This window comes from Chiloscyllium plagiosum, chromosome 35 (genome assembly GCF_004010195.1).
Source record: "Chiloscyllium plagiosum isolate BGI_BamShark_2017 chromosome 35, ASM401019v2, whole genome shotgun sequence".
In the NCBI taxonomy this organism is placed as follows: domain Eukaryota; kingdom Metazoa; phylum Chordata; class Chondrichthyes; order Orectolobiformes; family Hemiscylliidae; genus Chiloscyllium; species Chiloscyllium plagiosum.
Window position 1 is genome coordinate 2,920,607 of NC_057744.1, and position 23,494 is coordinate 2,944,100.

The following is a 23,494-nucleotide window of genomic DNA, read 5'->3' on the forward strand; positions in this document are numbered from 1 at the left end:
CAAAGTCTTTTCCCTGGGGTGGGGGAGTCCAGAACTAGAGGGCATAGGTTTAGAGTGAGAGGGGAAAGATATAAAAGAGACCTAAGGGGCAACTTTTTCATGCAGAGGGTGGTACGTGTATGGAATGTGCTGCCAGAGGATGTGGTGGAGGCTGGTACAATTGCAACATTTAAGAGGCATTTGGATGGGTATATGAATAGGAAGGGTTTGGAGGGATATGGGCCGGGTGCTGGCAGGTGGGACTAGATTGGGTTGGGATATCTGGTCGGCATGGACAGGTTGGACCGAAGGGTCTGTTTCCATGCAGTACATCTCTATTACTCGAAATGGAACAGCTCTTTCTTGACTTAGGAGGTCCGCATATACTGAAGCTCCTGCAATACAGTCTTGTGCCACTTGATGGCATCAGTACTTCTGATTTTAAAAGTCAGTGTCTGTCAGCCCCCTCTAGCGTTTGAGACATTCAGCCTCAAATCAGTCACATTCACAGATGCTAAAAAGAGCAATCCACCCACAGCTAACATTTATAACTTCATTTCCCAATAACAGCCAATGCTAAGAAGTGAACTCTCCACATTCTGCAAGTGTAGCTCTCTCATGAGAAGATACCAGGCTTAATTCTCAAACTAGAGTTAATCTATTTTAGCTGCAGCAGTGCTTTATAACACAGAACAGTACAGTACATTACAGCACAGGAACAAGTCCTTCAGTGCATGATGTTCTGCCGGGCATGACACCAAATTAAACTAATCCCTTCTGCCTGCCCTTGGTCCACATCCTTCCATTAATAGAGCCATGCAGTACGGAAACAGGCCCTTACTGGTCCAACCACTCCATGCCAAATAATTCCTTGCATGTTCATGCACTTATCTAAAAGTCCCTTAAACACCCCTATCGTACCTGCCTCCAGACTTCTACCACTCTGTAAAGAAAATTTGCCTCTCACATTTACTTTGAATATTCCCTCCCCAACCTGAAATGCATGTCCCCCAGTATTAGGCATTTCGACTTTGGTAAAAAGATTACTGACCATCAATCCGATCCATACATCTCAATTTTATACATTTCTATCAAGTCTCCCCCTCAGCATCTGCCAGCCCAGAGAAAACAACCTGAGATTTTCTCGCCTCTCCTTATAGCTCATACTTTGGTATTCTTTGCTTAAAGAAGGTCAAAGTTGGGAGCATGGTTTAAAACTTAGGGGCTGTCCTTTTAGGATGGAGATGAGGCGAAATGTTGAGGGAACACTCTGCCTCAGAAGACAATGGAGGTGGAGTCATTGAATCTCTTTCAAGGTGGACGGAGATAAATTCTTGTTAGATAAGAGAACGAAAGGTTATTGGGGGTAGTTGGGAATGTGAAATTCAAAAGACAAACGGATTGGCCACAAATTTCTACTGAACGATGGAGCAGGGTCAAGAGGCTGAAAAGCCTACTCCTGCTCTTAATTCATGTGCTATAATGTTCCTCAATACTATCATGGATTGGAAGCTATATATGACTATTACTGGTCATTGTTTCTTATTAGAAATTGCATCTCAAAATGGACCTTTTGAATTTTTCTGACAAACTGCAATATTAAACACAAGGTTAAGCTCATTTCCAGAAGCTCACCCTTCATTAGGAACTAGCACAAGTGCCCGTGGATGGTCTAATACAGTGGAATTCAGCAGAGTAAGACGAAGGTCTCCATCAGGGTTTGAAACCTAAGAAAATAAATTTTAAAAAGAAACAAATTATTAATATTTACTTGGACCCAAATATCATTCTCTGCCAAAGAAGATTTGTAACACTAAGTGCTATTATAACAGATTGATACAAAAAACATTGCACTGAACTAATTTACTGGATTTTTTTTTTAATAAACTCAATTCAGCTACAATAATAAAATTCAACTTCAAACCACTCCGAAATTAGGTAATAACTAGTTCACGCAGAGTCAATGTTCCAAGTTTGACATGATAAATCAAAGCAGAATACACTAGTTTAATTTTTGCAGAATTTTATAGAATTTTATGTTAAGGTGAACACTGAAGAACATTCATCAATATTTCTGTTTCACGTGAAACATACTAAAACATACTAAAAGTCCCTCCATACAACACAAGAAACATCTTTACTTTGCAGTAGGATGTGCCATACACATGATTTTCATGTTGCAAACTAGTCATTTTATGGAACAACTAAAAAAATGTCAAGTTATAGTGGAATTACAATAGAAAATTTGGTGCTGTGTAAGTATATCTACTTAGGATTAGGTTAAAAAAAAACACTAAATATATCGCACTTGGAACTCTGAGCAGTCTGAGAAAACCAATGTCAATGCAATCTGGTCATTTTGTGAAAGGTTGAGAAATAGTACATTTGGCTATGGCATTGTTTTGTTTCCTTTCCTGTCTAATAAGGGAACATGATCACGTTTCTAAAGAAAAACCATATTCAAGGCCACATAGCAAGACAGCAGAGTCTGCTGTTGAGTCATAAAATCCATGTGTGGGTCTATTCCACCAGCAGAAAGTAGGGTCTAAAGGCAGAGAAACAATATGTTAGTCGGAGTCTGTACTGCTGACCACTGTTCACAGCTCTTTGTTGAATTGGAGGAATTAAGGGCAGGGCCAGATTTGTACTTTGTTGATAAATTAGGCCCACATGGATGGAATGTGCTATTTGACTAGCCAGGCTGAAGAAACTGTAGTTCACCATAAAATCTCAAACTTCAGATCAGCATAACAATAAAAAAAAGGAACAAAAGGTTTTTTATGTTTAAGAAAAAGTCAGTTATATCTCATTTCAGTTTCTGAACCATGTGGTAGTTCATTCTAATTTTTCTTCACATACTAGCAATATTCAATCATTTATATCCATTCATGGAATATGGGCAAAGGTGGCTAAGTCAGCTTTTATGGCTTATCTTGAATTACCCAGGCAACAGGTAAGAATCAACCTCATTGCTATGAGGTCTAGAATCTTGCATAGGTCAGTAAAAACAACAGATTTCCTTCCCTAGTGAACCACATAGGTTTTATAACAAATCAGCTGCCAAACTCTGGTCACCAGTAGGGTAATATTTTTGAATTACAGACTCTTCTTGAATTCAAATTTCACCATCTGCTACGGTGGAACTCGAGCCAGTGTCCTCAGAACTTTATTCTCGGTTTACAGGCTAACATTCCAGTGACACTACCACTATGTCACCACCTCCACACTCGCTCCTCGGACTGATTTGATGTACGGTTTTCACAACTCGCTCAGCAAGCAAATTAAAAAAGGCTAAACTTCAGCTTTCAAATAAATTGCAGTCAATTTAATGACAAACAATTTCACAAAATTACTTGTTTACATACAACATTTTGGACGATAAAGACTATATTGATCTTATTTCAAGTGCGCCGTAATGGCTTCACAGAAGTCATACTGATAACATTACCTAGCATGGTGACAAAATGTCTGCATGACAACCCACCAGCTTGGCAAACACCTAACAATCCCAGATCTTAATCCATTACGGAAATGCGAATTAATCTAGCATTAATTATACTATTTGCTGGCATACTATAAATTATGTTGTAAAGTAATTTTACCCAGCCCTTTCATTCACAATACATTAACTCATATCACTTGCAATGGCTTTGTGGATTAATACAATGCCAGGTTGCTATCATTGACACTTTTGGTCCTGTTATTGAGATGTTAAGTTATAGGGCAAGAACAGGTTCCATTCAATCACTTTGCCTTATAGGGATGAGCCTGGCTCAGCTTCTAACCAATGCTTGAGTGGGACATTGGCAAAAAACATTGAAATTAAACTACATATTACTTGCCTCGAGTTTCTTAGCTCCTGCATCTATCCAGTAAAGAAGTTTGCTGATGGGATCAAAGGCCAATGCTTCCACAGTTTGTAGATCATCTTTGATTATTATATCCTGGCTTGTGTTTCCATTTAAGCACAAACGCTGTTTAGAGAAGAAAAGTGTGATTAGGTACCTCAACAAGTTGAGAACTACAATATAACAAAGCATCACTGGATTACCATAAAAAAGCTTTCAATCCCTTTTTGCACATCAGTAACAAATCTTAAAAATGTAAATCCTATGTGAAACTATATTATTAATGCGGAGATTAAACTTATGCCTTGGTACCACAAGAAAGAGAAAATCTGGATTATTATTTTTCATTAGATCCAGAGAGCAGAACTCGAAAGACAAGTTAAATGAAAAGTTTCAATTCAAATTTTCCATCTAACAAAAGGGAAAAAGAAAGATTTGCGGTGCCATACATCTCAAAACAAACTCTAAAATATTCAATTCCATTTCCAGGTGATACTGGGGTTTCAAAATTCAAGGCAATAGTCATGATATCTGTAGTTCAAAACCAGTTTAAGCTTGACGTTAAACTGCATGCTCTATAATTTGAATAGGGATTAGCATTTCAAATATGACCAGCATCAATCTCTTAAAACGCAAGCAGTGGCTGGAGTTAGCTGCAGCTAACTGTAGTCCAGATGTGACCAGATTCCATATGCCCAACTAAGGTAACAAAACATTAGCTACCAATGCAGTTAACGTGTCAACAAAATTCTATTTGAATTTCTGTTCATCCAATTGTGCTTTTTTTCCTCCCTTTCTTGTTTTCCCCATTCCTCTGGGTGTACCTCTCTACCTCTATAGCACAGGATCCTCCTCCATTCTTAGATCAACACAACTGTATTTCCTCAGTGCTGTTACAAAACTCATGACTAGTTATGCATGTGTTGACACAACAATGCAATACTACAGATCTTGTGGTCTCAAAGAACAAGGGACCTTTCACATCTTGTTATTAGGCATGTGGAGTAGTTCAATAAAGTTTTATAGCAGAAAACTTTACTACCTGTAGCATATGAAGTACTATAAAATGAAAGTTTACACAGTCAACCTTATTTCACTCAAGAGGGAGTTAAAGGTCTTGCCTCTTAACAAAACTATTATTGATGCAAAGTTCTTGACAATATTAAGGAAAGAACTAAAACTGGTTACTGAAAATCTGGGGTTAACATGATTCAAATAGCGCTGTTAAGAGTCAGGGCTTTGTTTGTGATTTTCTCTTTGCTAGAGGTCACGAGAAGGGCAAATAAGTATACAAATTGACCTGAGAGTTTCTTGACCCCTACTTTTCCTCAGCAATTAAGTACTGGACAAGCAAGTCCATGAGCAAACCTTCTCAACCTGGAGGTCTGTAGATGAGCAATTGACAGCCAGCTAAAGGATTCGACTCCCCACAGGCCGGAAGACTGGACCGCGTGGCAGGTGAAAGAAAAAAAAACAGGGAAATCAGGATGACGTACCTGGCACGTTAGAGAAGTTGACTGGCCAGCAGCCTCCCTGGGGGGGGGGGGGTATAACTCGCGCGGACGAGAAGGTTACTGGACAGCAATGTAAGTCTTTATTTGGTGTTTGATCTGTTAAGCTTTCAAGCAGGTAGGGTTGGGGAGTTATTGCCCTTCTCCACACTCATGCACTAAATGCCAATCAGAGGAATCTTTTAGGCCACAGGAGGAAGCCATTCAGCTGAACAAGTTTGTGCTCGCCCCAAAAAGAAACAATCCTGTTAGTCCCACTTCCACATTCAAACTTAAACTCCAGGGATCATTTCTTTTAAACGCACAATTTCTGTTGGAAATTACTGACTGCTTTCACTTTCACTACCTTGGTCAGTAGCAAGTTCCAGTAATTATCACTCACTGTGAAAAAATTCTTCCTCACACTTCCCTTGCCCAAAATCTAAATCTGTACCCCCTAATCCTGTACCAAAAACTAATGGGAAAAAAAAAATCCTTGTCTAATTTATTTAAACCAGCAAAGGACCATTTTTGTAACACTGGAAATTATCTAACATGAACATGCATGATATTTATTAAAGTATTCAAATAGAGTCAATGTATGCAACATTCACAATCCAAATAAATAACTGCCCAAATGTTTCCCCAAACTCCCTCAAAATCTATGCGAGACATCTAACACGTGATCATTAACAGGATAAAAGATAAAATTTCAGTGTATTATAGCACAGTGGTGCTATTACTGAATTAGTAAGCCAGAGGTCCAGACTAATAGTCTGGAGAAATGAGTTCAAATCCTACCAAGTAGCTGGGGGAATTTAAATTCAAATAGTTTCAATAAATTTTTGACATAAAAAGTTAGTCTCTTAATAAACAAAGCAGATGCCAGCCCGCCAATGTGAAAAACCCAATTAGTTCACTAATAAAACCATAAGATATAGGAAAAGAAGTAGGCCATTCAGCCTCTCAAGCGCACTCACCATTCAATAAGTCATGGCTGAGCGAACATTCCTTACATTTATGAAACGTTTTTCAGGGAAGGAAATCTGCTTCCCTCATCTGGTCTGACCACGGGACCACAGATCCACAGTAATGTGGTGAACTCTTAGTACCCTCTGCAAACCATTCCAGATAGTACTTTACCACATACACTGCAGCAATTAAAGCTGCCAACTCACTCTCAAAGACAATGTGGATGAGCAATAAAGTGCTTTGCCAACAGCACTCTCAATCCATGGAAAAAAAACTAGCTTACAAAAAAAGAGGGCATCAGCTAGAAAATATTACATTAAAATATTAAAATCACAAAAGCACTAGCAATGCTTCCAAATAAACCTGTTGGACTATCACCTGGTGTTGTGAGATTGTTAACTTTGTACACCCCAGTCGAATACCAGCATCTCCAAATCATCATTAAAATATAATTTACTTGCTGCATTAAAATAAATTAGCATATACCACACACAAAATGCACGACAGCCACTCCCAAGGCTCTTCACCAACACTTTCCAAACTTGAAATCCTTTCCAGACAAATGGAACGGATGTATGGGAACATTGGAACTTGCAAGCTCCCCTCCAAATCATGGACAATCCCAACTTGGATCCAGCACCATTCATCTGTGGTCACTGGGTCAAAATCCAAGAACTATTACCATGTGGTCTGCAGCAGTTCATGAAATTTGCTTTACACTATCTTCAGGGAGAATTAAGGATGGACAATAAATGCTAGCCTTAATAGAGAAACTTACATTTCAAAAAGTCCTAAAACTTTACATACTATTATACTCTCACCTCAAGACTAGGTGCTCACCTGGATAACATCCTGTGAAATATCTGCCCAATATATGCAGTTGTTTTCATAATCAAAATCCAAAGATACAGTGCCTCGCAGACCCTGAAGTGGTAGTACCTCATCTGTGCCCTTGGAAAGATCATAGCGATGAATAGAGCTCCTTAGAGCATAAAGTAGGAACTCATTTTCCTCTGCAATCAAAAACAAATGTTAATGCCTTAACTATTTAGATGATGCAAAGAAAGAGAATATAAACTCTCCAATAATAAACAATTATAAAAAAGCTTCATTAAGGATATCACCTTTGTAACTTGTTGTATTCATTCCCACATGCAAACACTTCGCTTCCTGCTGTTTTGGTTTGCCTCCTTTTATGCCTCTGTAAATGGCCTCTCCTTGGACCCTCCCTAATTCTCATCTACATGCTGCCCCTCAGCTACATTATTTCAAAATAACAGGTTCTTCAGGTACACTGATAGCAACGCTCAGCTCTCCCTCACCTGATCCTTCCACTATACCAAACTGTCACCCTGCATTAGTTTGACATCTAATGATGCAGGAGCAGAAATTTTATCCAACTAAACATGGACACTAGCGTCAGCCCCACCGCCAACTGCCCAAGCTATCAACTTTATTTGCCCTGACCACACTGGTGTCATGAGTTCCTGATCACTTATCCATTAAGACTGCCTAATTCCATTCCCGTAAATTGTCCAATTCAACTATTGAGTCAGCTCATCTACTGCTAAAGTGTTCACCCATATCTTTATTAGCTCTAGCCATCATTGTTTGAATGCTTCCCTGACTGGTCTCCCATCATCTCACTACAAAAAATTGAGGTTAAATCAAATTCTGCTACCTGTTTTCTGAAGTGTACCAAGTCCCATTCACACATTACTCCTGTGCTTGCTGACCTTCATGATTGCCAGCTAGCAACACATGGATTTTGAAATTCTCACTCTGATTTTAAAAGCCCATCATGGTCCAACCCTCCCCTGTCTTGGTAAATTACTCCAGCACTTTGTGCTAGTCCAACCCTAGCTTCTTGTGGATACTCCTGATTTTAAGCTGGCTCGTGGTGGTAACCATCCTTTTTGTTACCTTGACTACAAGCTCTGGAATTCCCCCATAAAACTCTGTGGCTCTTGACCTCATTATTTTCCTCTAACGTACCCTTTAAATGCCCACCCTTTGGCCATGGTTTTGCTCTCCTGCCCTAATATCTTTTTATGCAGTTGGATTTTAATTATTTTAAATAACACTCCTGTGAAGTGGCCTGGAATATTATACTGCACTGAAAGATGCTACACAAATGTAAGTTGCTGTTGTTTTTACATTGGCCATTTAATTCCATTTAGCTCACTTTTCACTGACAGCACTTTGAGAAGAATAGGTAAGCTTTCCCTTTCAACTACATTTACAAGACTCTGTGGAGATCCCGTTATTTATGATGACAACAGTAAGAGCACTACCCTCCCCTCACGTAATGACACAAATCTTGCTAACTGTTACTATGTGACCTTCAAACCATAATTTTTTTTCTCTTAATATTTATGTTGGGGCATTTGCAGACTCCTGAACAACTGGAGGAAGTGTCTGTCAATTTTGTCTTGTAAATAGTTTCTGCTCTTCCATGGAAAGCTGGCCATAAAGGTGACGTTCCATTGTTGGTCATGCTGCAATTCTACCTCATACTTCACCACGTGGAAGTGCAGGATTATTACCCATTATCTACGGGTAACATCTCATGCATCTTACCCTCCAACTTTCAACCAAGAAAAGACAGCATCTGAGGAGCAGGAGAAGGACAGAAGCCCTTCATCAGAAATGGGCTTCCTGATGAAGGGCTTATGCCTGAAACATTGATTCTCCTGCTCCTCGGATGCTGCCTGACCTGCTGTGCTTTTCCAGCACTACACTCTCCACTCTGATCTCCAGTATCTGCAGTCCTCACTTTCTCCTTTCAATCAAGAAATTAAAGCATAATCCAAATATTTAAACTGCTCCATTATCACTTTCCTCCTCCCACAAAATCCAACCTTAGTTAGTTGCTTTATCTCCCGGATATAACAATTACTTTTATGTGGGAAAGTAAAAGTTACATATGAACAAGTGACATTTTGGTGACGTAACAAGAGTAAACAGCCACTGAACACATTCCATCCAAAGCTAATTTAACCAACTCTATTATTACTGCACCAGGTTATTACGTACTATAAAACTTAAAAAACAAATCTAGGAACAAAAGTGAGTGGTTACCTCCCACAGGACAGGGCAGCACTTCACCCTCCAAACGAGCCTCAACATCACCTCCACTGCAGGTATCACCTGAAATCTTTCGGTAACTGGAGAAACAATAAAGATACACATCTTTTCACATTTTGACTAACACTAAACCACAAGGCATTTCCAAAACCCATTAAATCCAAAATAAACTAATCTTCTGTCAAGGCTTGAATTATAATAGGAACAAGGCTTTAAAAACTAGTTCATTGGGTGCAAAGCACTTTAGGATGCCCTTAGGTTACAATGCGTAACTTGTCAAAGGAGAACTAGTGACTGAACATTTACCCTTTTGTTCGCTTGTATGTGGAGCCAACGGGGCAGGACACAGGGGGTGCATACATATTGCCCGTGAATTCTGGATCAGGGGTGCAGACCTCCGATGAAAAGTCCTCACTCAGCTTGAAACCAAAGTCACTAAAAGGAAATAAGCATTAAAACACATTAATTCACAGGAAATTTAAAAGCATATTTAACAAATTATCATATGGAAATAGTAAGGCAGGCAAGAAAAGCTATAAATATAGGATTGGTTGTAAAATAGTCAAAAAGCCATGTAGAAACACTTGGCTTTCAGACAAAAATTACGTATAAATTTTTGCACATTTTGCACAAAAATTAAATTCCAAATCCCAGATATACTCACCACTACTGATTTCACTTTGCTTTTCCTCAATACTAAACAGGCACTACATCCTACAATTAAATAAAAGCTATCCAAATGGTGTTCTTATATAAATAAATACGTATACAAATACTTATTTAAAACAAACTACTTTCTTATAGGTCTGCAGTAGAATAATTACTTCATAAACAGAGGATGTTTTACTCAATTTAAAATTAATGGGAAGCAATTTAACTCCTGAGAGACTGCCCTCAATTAGATTGTGATGATTTGTACCTCAATTCCATTTACTTACCTCCGTTGTCTATCCTTCATACCTTCACACAACAAAATAAAACTAAACTGCTGAAACCCCTATTTGCTGACTATATTCACATTGTTCTTTAAAAAGAGAAAGTGAATTTCAAATGTCTACACTACTTGGCATATGCAGAAAACTAGTTCCAGATTTCATTTTAACATTGAATGTACAAGTGAATAATTTTATGATTATCTAATTTGTTGTGCTACACTCACCTTTAATTAGTTTAACATCTGTTCGAGAAAAATTGCTGGAAGCGATCATTAGGAATATTAAGGCAGGGCACACAAATCTCACTTCTGACAGGCAGAGTCAACATGGGTGTGATAAAGAGAAGTTGTTTTTGACTTGTTTTTTTAGAGAGTTCTTAGAAGAAATAATAAGCCAATATAGATAAAAAGAAACATCAATTTGGTGCACGTGGATTTTGGTATCCTTGTCCAGAATATCAGACTAAGTTAGTATGCTGCAGCACGTCATTAGGAAGGAAAATGGAATGTTGGTGCTTGCTGCAAAGGGAATGGAATAGGAGAGTAATGATGCTTTGTTGCAGTTTTCTAGAGTATTGGTGAGAACATCTCTCGAGTTTACAGTGTACAGTTTTGGTCTCCTTATTTAAAAGGAGAAAATAGCTACATTAGAAACAGTTCACGAGAATGTTCATGCACATGATTCCTAGAATTATAAGATTATTTTAGGAGTAAGAGTTGGATTGGTTGGGCCCATATCAATGTTAGTATGAGAGGTGATCTTGAAAGGTCTTGACAGGGTAAATGCTGGGAGATTGTGGGAGACACTAGAACTAGGAAGCACAAGTTAAAAATTGAGAATTTACAATTTACAGTGGATTTTCTTTCAGAGTCAATGGATGCTGGGTCACTGAATGCTTTTGAGGCAAAGGCAGATCGATTCATAATGAACCAGGAGCCAAACATATAGGCAGGAAAGTGGAATAGGAGGGCACAAATCAGATCAGCCAGGATCTTATCAAATGACAGAGTTGGTGCAATGGGTCAAATGGCCTACTGCTGCTCCCAATTATATAGCAAGTTCAACATTCCCCAGTCATTTCAAGGTCTACAAGTATCTGGTTTCATAAACATTCTTGGCAACACACTATTAATTTTCAGTGCTGATGGTCATCAACTTTTGTCATATTTGTACTAATATGCAATTAGGCATTTCAAGAAAAAACAAAGTTTGATAAAATCCAAAATGAGCACCTCATTAAATTATCTTCCTGCCTATATTTCCCTATACCTTATTGATTGAAGCCAACCGCACACTAGATACAGTTCTGCAGAAAATGACTACCTTTGTGTTTCACCTAAAAACCAATTTTTTTTCACATATCCTAAACAGCAAACATCAGCATACCTCCCCAGTCATGTGGTGGACATTATTGCCAAATCCAACTCTGTCACAGCCTCAATGACCATGCGTACAGAATTCTAGCAGGTCAGTGATAACCCCACAAGAAGAAATCAAACCTAATTTTTGGCCCTGACCATCTGCAACACCCTTGCCATCACCTGCTGAGATCTGCTCCATCAACATAAACCAGAGATCAAACCTGGAGCTTTCATCTGGCTGGTGCAACTGTCCTCACTGCCCTGTGGTCCACCACTTCCACTCCCCCCTCCCACTCACCCAAGTCCTGGGCATCCTCCACCATCGAATCCAAGCCACCTGACAACTATGTCAAGACTAGCAAAAGTCACAATTAGGCAGTCTCCCTTCCTCAGCTAGGAGATTCATTTCATATGCATTATATATCAGAGACTTGCATTAAACTTCTACAAGAACAGGCTTAAGGAAAAGTTCATGATTCATTCACAACATAAATGATTAAATCAAGTAAACAAATGCTCAGGTACTCAGAGAATAAGGTAAAAATTGTCATGGATGAATTGATAACTGTAAATGATGTTGGTAACCTAGATAAACGGTACGTCAGAGCTGCAGTCTGATGTAGTTACAAAGCTCATCACTAGTCATGGCTGTCTTTTTTCAAAAAAAAAGAAAACTTGATTTAATTAGTTTACCATTCATAGTCTTCTCTTGTACAAGAGCAGTTGCTGACTGTAATTGGCCTGTCAAAGTCTTCACCATTAAAGCAAGTAGCATGTGGAGTTCTTCGTTTGTAGACAACTTTCCGACCAAGCAAACATTCATTGCCGTGCTCATCAGAGGGAGACCACAGTTTGTAATCAGTCTCAGAACAAGGTACTCCTTAAAAAGGGAGAGGTAAAGAGAGAACTTACTTTTTATTTTAAAAACTTCAAATGTATTGTACTTCAGTTGATTTGCAATTGTGAACAGCCCTCTAGATACACAATTCTGTGGCGATGAATTGATCACAGGCTTTGTTACTAGATTGCATTGATACATTATCTGTGGAGTATACTGATCCCCAAAGGAGAGTATAAGACAGGCAATTTTAGATAAAGTAGATAAATGTGAACTGGTAGTCAGCCTCCTCCTGTATGGATACACGACAGCTCCTCACATACAGGCTATTTTGTAAGAATAATTTTAAAAATGTGGAAAGAGATTAATATTGCAGGATTTCATGATCCTTGTTGAGAGCAGAGTGAGTGAATGTGTGAATTAAATTCACAACCTAACAATTCCTCCTATACAAGGACCTGTCAGCAAATAAACATTAATTAAAAGATTAAAGGGTAGACCATGTTATGAAGTTGTAGATGTGTACTGTCTTTTTAAGGGAGTTGAAATTTCTGGCTGGCACAAAGTGTTCCGAAAGATTTTAAAATGTAACAGTGGGTGAAACAAACAGCTGGAGCCATGTTGTCATCTTACAAAAAACAAATTCAAATTCAACCAGTTTAAATTATGCCCCAGATACCAAAATCCAATCAAATTTGCATTTAGTATTTTAACAACAGCAAACCAATGAAATGATCTGATGTTTTGGCTCATATAATCGGGCATTTTGAACAGTTGGAGGGAGAACTGACAAGAAAACAATAAGTATAGACTGCTGGCAAATAGCTCTCTGAAAGGTTCATATGAAAGACCTGAGAAACAGATTACTGAAGAAAAGACAACAGAGGAAAATCTACAGATAAAGATACAAAAAGAAGATTTGACAGCTGGCTGGTTTTGAAATGTGAATTTATTTTGTAAATCTTAATCGGGGTTTTTAAATCGGACCAGTATTGTAGAGTGGGGAGATAAAAATAGGTTTTAGAGAAAGGAGCTGTAAATAGTTGTTAAGAAATAAAATTGTTAATTTTTACTTTAAATAGTATCCTCTGGGATAGTTCTTTGCTTCTCAAAATTTAACAGATTACAGTGCGAGATGAGCTTCTCTGTGTGTCGAGTTTAAATTAGCAGAGGGGTTTACCCTATGTTGTAGCAATTCTAACACCCTGAAATAGGTTTATCTACGTAAAGATAGGTAGGGAATTGGCCACCTTACTTCTGTTTTTAAGTGCAATCTTCAAAAAAAAAAGATCTTTCATTTTTAAATGGATACAGAAGAAATACTTAAATCATTAAAATGTAAAGCAGAAATATAATTTGTTTTGCATGTATTTATCCAAATTTCTTTTAAATGTTGTAACTGTATTTGTATCTACCACCTTCTCTAGAAGTTCATTCCACACATGAAACACTGTAAAAAAAGTTACTTATGCTTTTTAAAAGTCCTTTTTCCTCTCACCTCAAAAGTATTGAACTTCCCCATCCTCGGGAAAAGATACCTGCCATTCACCTTATCTATACCGCTCAATTTTATAAACTTATATAAAGGTCACCCCTCAATCTCCTACCTCCAGTAAAATAAGTCCCATCCTATCTAGATCTCCTTATAACTCAAGCCTTCCATTCCTGGCAACAATTTCAATATTTATTCAATGTTCAAGAACTGTTTGATTGGGAAGGTAACAAACAGTACCCTTTTTTGGATTTTCTTCAATTTTTGTTAGTTTCTTCTGCAATTCCATTCCTGCTGGCCCCATCTCTCTTCGGGTCATTGTAAGTGATGTCACAATGAAGCGGTGACATTTGTTTTAGCATTTGGTGAAATCTTGGCAATGCTAAAGTTGTTGATTGTTGCTCCTACCCACAGTGTCAATCCCAGCTAGTCATGGTAACCCTGTTCTGTACATATTTTTCACTTCCAATAATTCAGAACAGAGGCACTTAATGCCTGAAAACACATGCACAGCACTGATGAACAACCATCGTGAGAAAGCAATAAACGCCTTCATTCAAGGACATCAAGATAAATGCAGAATACTCCACTGCTTTAAATATCTATTATATGATTGTTCTTTCAGAGACAATTACACAACTAATAAAAATAACAGATAAATACTTTATGTGGGGTTAGCAAATATTTAAAGCTGTACTCTCCTTCCCAAACTGTTGAGAAAACAGGAGGAGAGAGTGAAATTTCATTAAAAAGTAGTGAAAGATCAACACAAACTTACCCAATGCCAATGTTGTATTGATCTGTAGTATTAGCCAACTGTGGGACTGCTGGGCATATGAGCCAAAGATTGTGAAGACAGTGCTTTTCTCTCCAGGCTCAGTAAGTAATCCATATATAACAACAGTCTTTTGAGTGAAGTTAAAAGTCTTCCACGTCTCTCCCTCATTGGTACTGTACCTTTTCGTTGAAAGAGATTGCATAAGTAAAACAATGTTGCATCTGGTCGTTTACAAACAGCTAAATCATCTTCCCATTGACACATCTCTACTATACATTAATTTCATACTATATTGGAAAATACAAAAATAATGCTTCAAAAAAATACAATATAATCCAAAATTTTAATTAAACGCTACAATAAAAGGGGAAGAATAAAAGAAAATTATAAAAGTAATCAAAAGTAAAGATTTTCAAAGAGATAAAACTAGTCATTTTCTTAAAAGTTGGAAAAAATACACTTTCTTTGGTTTACTCACTTCAGCTGGGTGGTAGGGGAGCCCTGAGGGATTGCCAATAGGATTCCTCCATGGTCAGCCCAAGAATAATAGTGGGGACCTTCAAGGGCCTGAAGAAACAACAAAAGGCAGAATATAATCAAATCATCTTCACAATGCCATTCTCCCGCCAATTTCACCTGGACACTCTTTTCCGATCATTCTCTAAATGGGTTTGAGTGGCACTCCTTATACAGGCAACTGGTTGGACAATCCAAACATTCACCGCTTTATAATCATTCACTTCGAAAATGAATCAGGAAGACAAATGACCTTTCCCACAGGAACGAAGGAAAAATATCTGTTATTCAGGGAAAAACTTCAAAAAGGTCAACAGAAAGACACAAAAAGAGCTATAAAGAAAAGATAGAACATAGAAAAAAAAAAGCACAGAATATAAAGACACATACCAAAAGTTTCTACAAACATAAAATGAAAAAGAGTGACTTAAGTAAACATTGGTCCTTCAGAGGATGAGAAGGTCATTTAGTGATGGGATATGATGAAATGAGCAAGGCACTGAACAGGTATTTTGTATCGATCTTCACTAGAGGACACTAATAACATGCCAGTAATTGACAAAGAGACAAAGGTAGGTAAGGACCTAGAAACAATAATTATTATGGAAGAGGTAGTGTTGGGCAAGCTAATGAAGCTAAGGATAACAAGTCTCCTGGCCCTGATGGAATGCATCTCAGGGTACTAAAAGAGATAGTGGGAGAAATAGCAAGTGTACTGGTGGTAGCTTTTCAAAATTTGCTGAACTCTGGGGTAGTCCCAGCAGATTGGAAAACAGCAAATGTGACACCACTGTTTAAAAAGGGAGGTAGACAGAAGATGAGAATTACATACCAGTTAGCTTAACCTTTGTACTGGGGAAGATGCCAGAGTCTATTGTCAAGGAAGAAATAGCAAGGCATCTCGATAGAAATTGTCCCATTGGGCAGACACAGCATGGGTTCATGAAAGGGTTTAACAAATGTTTTGAAATTCTATGAAGATATTACGAACAAGGTGGACAATGGGGACCCAGTATTTAGATTTCCAAAAGGTCTTCAACAAGGTGCCACACAACAAGGCTGCTGTGTTACATGTAAAGTATTAGCATAGATAGAGGATTGATGACTAACAGGAAGCAAAGAGTGGGGATAAATGAGTGCTACTCTGGCTGTCAATCAGTGACTAGTGGCATGTCTCAGGGATCAATGTTTGGACCACAATTATTCACAACTTATTCAGAAGATTTGGAGTAGGGGACCATGTGTAGTGTGTCAAAGTTTGCCGATGACCCTAAGATGAGTGTGCAGGCAAAGTGTGCAGAGGACTGTGAAACTTTGCAGAGGAACACAGATACATTGAGTGAGTGGGCAAAGGTCTGGTAGATGGAATACAATGTTAATAAATGTGAAGTCATCCATTTTGGTAGAAGTAACAGTAAAAAGGATTATTACTTGAATGGTAAAACGTTGCTGCATGCTGCTATGCAGAGGGATCTGGGTGTCTTTGTTCATGAATCACAGAGGGTTGATCTGCAGGTACAAGTAATTAGGAAGGCAAATGGAATTTTGTCCTTCATTGCTAAAGGGGTTGAGATTAAAAGCAGGGAGGCTATATTGTAGCTAAACAGGGTGCTGGTGAGGCCACACCTTGCATTGTGTGTGCAGTTTTGGTCTCCTGGAGGGAGTGCAGAGGAGATTCACTAAGTTGATTCTGGAGTTGAGGGCATTGGCTTAGGAGGAGAGACTGAGATTAAATTCATGGGGGGGGGGGCGGGTGAAGATCTTACAGAAACATAGAGAGGATGTTTCCACTGGCAGGTGAAGCTAGGAGAAGCGGGCAGAACCTCAAGATTAGAGGGAGCAGATTTAGGACTGAATTGAGAAGGAAATTCTTAACCCAGAAGATTGTAAATCCATGGAATTCCTTGACATTACTTCAGTAAACATTTTTAAAGCTAAGATTGATTTTCTTTTGAACAATAAAGGAATTAAGGGATACAATGAGAGGGTGGGTAAGTGGCGCTGAGTCCACAAAAAGATCAGCCATGATCTTACTGAGTGGTGGAGCAGGCTCAAAAGGGCCAGACGGTCAACTCCTGCTCCTAGTTCCTATGCTCTTGTGTAAGACTCACACCTTGTTCTAGCACATTAACGTTTACTGTAATAGGTTTATGGAAGCTCAATTATTTTTAGACTCTCTGTCAAACATTTGACATAGCAGAGAATTCCAGGACCATGGACGCTGTACATGATAAAGGTAAAAGGAACAACCCATTGATTCAATCAGCATTACTTGTTTGTCCGGGATGAGTGGGCGGCACGGTGGCACAGTGGTTAGCACTGCTGCCTCACAGCGCCAGAGACCCGGGTTCAATTCCCGCCTCAGGTGACTAACTGTGTGGAGTTTGCACGTTCTCGTGTCTGCGTGGGTTTCCTCCGGGTGCTCCGGTTTCCTCCCACAGTCCAAAGATGTGCAGGTCAGGTGAATTGGCCATGCTAAATTGCCTGTAGTGTTAGGTAAGGGGTAAATGTAGGGGTATGGGTGGGTTGCGCTTCGGCGGGTCAGTGTGGACTTGTTGGTCCGAAGGGCCTGTTTCCACACTGTAATGTAATGTAATGAAAATAAGTAGCCTGTAAACTTTGCAACAATACTCTAACTGATAATTAGCATTTTAGTATCATCTTTCTCATGTCTGGAAAAGAGAATCACCAGGTATAGGGAAAATATCAGACATGATTGTTGCTTGAAATTACCAAAGCAAAAGAAAAGGGAAAAACTTTTATTTCTATAGCTTCCTCAAGCCTTCAGGATGTTTCAAGGTAGGTACAACTAATCAAGTCTTTTTAAAGTGCAGTGAAAGTCCGTCATAATCCAAAACACAAGACTGCTTAGCAATAAAACTAATTTTTAGCTAGCAAAATGAAGATTTAAACAAACATTTACCTATTTTGGGAACTATGAGACCCCTGCGCTATAAGAAAATATTTTGGATACAATGTATTATAATATTGGACATCCAGTGTAGCCATTGTTGTAATGTGGAAAATGCAAAAGCCATTCTTCATACAGCAATCCCCCAAAAAGAACAATTTATTTTACTATTCATAATACAAATCATTGTAAGGCCAACATTTATCTCACATTCTTAAATGCCCTTGAAATGAGATGATCAAATACCACTTTTTCCTGTGGTATTGGTTGAGGCTAAATATTAGCCAGGAGGACTTTGCTCCTCTTCTTTGAATATGTCATGAACACATGTGCCTTTCAGAACAAAATAATTTGGCATTCAGAACCAACTTCAGATATTGTCTAGATTGGTTACTTATTGTTGTTTCATAATAGAGTGGAATGCTTAGTAATCCATATACCAGTTTCCACGGTTGTTACCACAGGCAGCTAGAGGTTAGAATCAGTGATAGGCGACTCCCCCAACATATAGATAAACAATAATAATAATATCTATATTACCATAATCGTTAATTGCAACAACGCAAAAAAACTGACGAACACACTACCACATTTTCCACGATCTTTGCCATGCTGCCCTTCTTAGTGGATCCAATTGTCCAAATACAATACACTGCACAGCCTCTCATTCTGGAACCTTAAATTTTAGGATCTCATTTGCCCTTTCTACCAGCATCACACATGATTTAAAGGTATTTTCCAGTGAAATGGCAAGATAATCATTCATCCTCCGTGTCTCCTCTGGACAATCCCCTCTTCCTTTGTACTTTTCACCTTTTTATGTTCAGTTCATGCCTTTCCATTTTCCTCATAATGAAAGCTGCAATATTTGGCCCAAATTCCTTACTCAGAGTCTTCAGCAACTGTTTTATTTCAACCTTACTATTTATGATCCTCTCAATATCAGCTATGGTCAAATGGTAGAGCAGACTGGATGGGCTGAATATCCTAATTCTAATCCTATATGTTGCCTTATGGAATTAGCATGAAATTCAGCATTTTACTGCAATGCTTTCTCCAATATGCATCAAATAAAACTAAATTAAACCACACTTATTGTAATGTATTAACTGCCCATTCTAAAAGCAACACTTCTGCAATTTTTTGAATGATATAATTTGAAAGTGCTTTCTTTTCATTGCAGTTAGCTTTACATTATAGAAACTAGTTTTACAAAAGCACATTACCTCACGCCATCGAGCTCCAGCGCTACTTGAAACATAAACGTTTGGTTTGTTTGCCAAGTTCTTGCCAATGGAACCTGTGGGAGAGAGAAATTAGGGAAGCACAAACGAAATCACTGCTGCATCCTTTGATGAACAACAACAGCACAGTCCAAGACAAAATACTTGGTTATCAATGGTTGCAATTCGTGTATTGTTATGTGCACTTTCCTCCAAGCTGACCAAACATCAGGATCAGTACATGAATCAAACAATTAATCTCGGAACAGCATATCTTTAAATTTGGTAAAAACAAGGACTGCAGATGCTGGGAACCAGAGTCTAGATTAGAGTGGTACTGGAAAAGCACAGCAGGTCAGGCAGCATCCGAGGAGCAGGAAAGTCGATGTTTCAGGCAAAAGCCCTTCATCAGGAATAGAGTGCCTTTATTCCTAATGAAGGGCTTTTGCCCGAAACATCGAATTTGCTGCTCTTCTGATGCTGCCTGACCTGCTATGCTATTCCAGCATCATTCTAATCTAGACCACACATCTTTAAATTTGCCGAATGTTGCCAAGGTCATAACTGTAATAAAATATAATAATGTGTATAATTACCTCATCTAAACAGAAGCATAGTTTGAACATGAAAACAGCAGGTGGGAGGGAATGGACTTGGTTCCCCAATTACTAAAAAATTGATAAATTGCTGTGCTGTAGAATTCAAAGCATTTTGTAATTAGGTTGCCGATTCAATATTGATAGCAGCAGAATATTAATTATCTTCTCCTTTGTCTTCCCATGAAACCAAAGAACACAGTGGTAGTAGGGGACAGTGTAGCAAGGAGGATTGACACTACTCTCAACAAAGCACAAGTTCAGATTGTTACGACACCTGCCCAGTGCCACAATTTGGGACATTTGTTCAGGGCTAGGGATTAACTTGGAGTGGGGACGGTGGGTTGAGTCATCGTGGGCCATGTAGATACCAAAGATATAGGCAGGACAAAAGGAAGATCTGCAGAGCCATTAAGAAGAACTAAGCAAAAGCGAGGACTGCCAATGCTGGAGGAATTTAGAGTTGAAGACTGTGGTTTTGGAATAGCACAGCCAGTCAGGCAACAACCGAGGAGCAGGAGACTCAACATTTAAAGCATATGCCCTTCATCAGGAATGAAGGCTGCGCCCAAGGATGCTGAGAGGTAAATGGGAGGGAGGATGGGGCTGGTGGGGGGAAATGCGATGGGTAGATGAAGTTGGGATTGAAGGTGAAGGTGGAGAGGTTGGAGCAGATAGGTGGGAAGGAAGATGAACAAATAGGACAGTTCAAGAAGGTGGTGCTTGGATCTGGGATAAAGTGGCTGGAGAAGAAATGAGGAAACTGGTGAAATCAACATTGATCCCATGTGGTTGGAGGGTCCCAAGGCAGAAATGAGGCCTTCTTTCTCCAGGTGTCGGGTGGATAGAGTTTGGAAGTGGAGAAGGCCCAGGGCTTGCATGTCCTCGGCAAAGCGGGAGGGGGAGTTAAAGTGTTTGGCCACAAGGAGTGGGGTTGTTTAGTGCATGTTTCCCAGAGATTTTCTCTGAAATGTTCCACAAATTAGCGTCTCGTTTCCTCAATATAGAGGAGACCACATCGAAAGCAATGGACACAGTGGATGATGTGTGTCTAAGTACAGATAAATCTCTTTCAGATGTGGAAGGATCATTTGAGGCCTTGGATGGAGGTGGGAATGAGCTCTATGTGGGCACAGGGTTTGCACTTCTGGTGGTGGCATCCAGAGTGGATGGTGGGTTGGCGGTGGGGGGTGAGGGGTGGGGCGCAGCGTGTGGACCTAACAAGGGAGTTGCAGAGGGAATGGTCTCTATGGAACACAGATAGGGGTGGAGAAGGAAATACATCTCTGATGGTTGGGTCTGTTTGTAGCTGGTGGAAAATCGTGGAGGATGATGGGTTGTATCTAGAGGTTGGTGGGGTGGAGGTGAGGACCAGGGGGTTCTGACATTGTTGCGATTGGAGGGGTGGGGTTCAAGGGCAGAGGTGTGGGAAGTGGAGGAGATACGCTGGAGGGCATTATCAACGACATGAGGGGGAAATTACAGTCTTTGAAGGAAGAGGGCATCTGGGACGTTCTATGGTGGAATTGGTCTTCCTGGGAGCAGACGTGGAAGAGGTGGAGGAATTGGGAATAAGGGATAGTGTTCTTACAGGAGGAAGGGTGGGAGGAGATGTAGTCCAAGGAGCTGTGCGAATCGGTGGGCTTGAAGTAGATGTATGTGTCGAGTCGGTTGCTGGAAATGGAGATGGAGAAATGAAAGGGGAGGGAGGTGTTTGAGATGGTTCAGGTGAACTTGATATCAGGGTGGAAGGTGTTTGTGAAGTTGATGAACCATTCGACCTCCTTGTGGAGGAGCACGTGGTGACGCTGATTCAGTCATCAATGTAGCAGAGGAAAAGATGGTGAATGGTGCCAATGCAGCTGTGGACGATGGACTGCTCCACGTACCCAACAAAGAGGCAGGCATAGCTGAGGCCCATGCGGGTGTCCATGGCTACCCCTTTGGTCTGGAGGAAGTGGGAGGATACAAAGGAGAAATTTTTCACGGTGAGGACCAGTTTAGCCAATTTTGTGTCAGTGGAAGGGTAGTGGGAGAGGAAGAAACGGAGGGCTTGGAGGCCTTCATCATGGTGGATGGACGTGTATAGGGTCTAGATGTCCATGGTGAAAATGAGGCATTGTGGGCTAGGGAAATGAAAGCCATGGAAGAGGTGGAGGGTCCCGAATGTAGGTGGGAAGATCCTGGACTAAGGGGAACAGGATGGTGCAGAGGTAGGTTCGGTGGGGCAGGAGCAGACTGCTGTTCCGTAGAGACCATTCCCTCATTGACTCCCTTGTTAGGTCCACATCCCCCACCAATCCACCCACCACTCCCAGCATCTTCCCTTGCCACCGCAGGAAGTGCAAAATCTGCATCCACACCCCGCTCACCTCCATCCAAGGCCCCAAAGGATCCTTCCACATCCGACAGAGATTTACCTGTACTTCCATACATATCATTCACAGTGTTTGTTGCTCTCAACATGGTCTCCTCAACATTGAGGAGACAGGACACTAACTTGTGGAACATTCAAGAAAACATCTCTGGGACACACACTAAACAACCTCACCGTCACGTGGCCGAACACTAACTCCCCCTCCCACTCCACCAAAGGACATGCAAGCCCTGGGCCTTCTCCACCGCCAAACTCTAGCCACTTAAGGCCTGGAGGAAGAAAGCCTCATCTTCCACCTTGGGACCCTCCAATTACATGAGATCAATGTGGATTTCACCAGTTTCCTAATTTCCCCTCCCCCCACCTTAGCCCAGAGGTAATCTTCCAAGTCAGCATTGCCCTTTTGAACTGTCCTACCTGTCCATCTTCCTATCTGCTACATCCCCCTCTCCAACCTTCACCCCCACTTTCATCTATCTATCGCACTCCCAGTACCTTACCCCCCCAGCCCCACATCCCCCTTCCATTTACCTCTCAGCCCCCTTGGGCCATCCTTTCATTCCTGATGAAGAGCTTATGCTTAAAAAGAAAAGTTAAGTGCCAAGTTAAGCAGAAACTCAAATTGCTGCATGCACATGGTATAGGGCAAATCAGATGAGAGGGGGAAATGCATTGCAAAACCATAAAGTCTGACAGAAGTGGGTTCTGGTTCATGAAACATTGACACTGACATTGTGGAAGAGCAGTCTGTACTGATTGGATGGTCTTTATGGCTAGGCCAGTGTTCCTGCCAACCAAATAACCAAGGGAGTAGAGAATTTTAAAGTAAATAGCAGGCCAAGGGATCAAATTTGTGAAGATGTGGTGCATCAAAAGAGTCAAAATCAAAGAGAAAGGTATTAACACAGGAAATGATACACAGACTGTAACAGGAAGGACAGAAGTGAAAATCCATGAGTAAGTCAACTGATACAACTAGAATTCACAAATAACAAAAGGCTAAAGCTAACAGCTCTGAATGCATATAGCATTCAAATCAAAATAAAGACAGGAAGTGCACATAGAAATAAGGGTGATCTGATATAAAATAG

The 23,494-nt window shown here is 39.9% G+C and overlaps 1 protein-coding gene across 2 annotated transcripts in view; it reads right to left on the reverse strand.

The window, feature by feature from the left end:
* sorl1 (sortilin-related receptor, L(DLR class) A repeats containing) overlaps window positions 1–23,494 on the reverse strand; it is a 189,525-nt gene that overhangs the window by 65,057 nt on the left and 100,974 nt on the right. For both annotated transcript variants that reach the window (XM_043676455.1, XM_043676454.1), the window contains exons 11-19: window positions 19,434–19,507; window positions 15,259–15,347; window positions 14,781–14,959; window positions 12,366–12,552; window positions 9,683–9,811; window positions 9,371–9,456; window positions 7,130–7,302; window positions 3,822–3,953; window positions 1,615–1,706 (exon numbers count right to left, since the gene is read on the reverse strand). In XM_043676455.1, coding sequence (XP_043532390.1) covers window positions 1,615–1,706; window positions 3,822–3,953; window positions 7,130–7,302; window positions 9,371–9,456; window positions 9,683–9,811; window positions 12,366–12,552; window positions 14,781–14,959; window positions 15,259–15,347; window positions 19,434–19,507 — 1,141 coding nt within the window. The remainder of the gene's footprint in view (window positions 1–1,614; window positions 1,707–3,821; window positions 3,954–7,129; window positions 7,303–9,370; window positions 9,457–9,682; window positions 9,812–12,365; window positions 12,553–14,780; window positions 14,960–15,258; window positions 15,348–19,433; window positions 19,508–23,494) is intronic.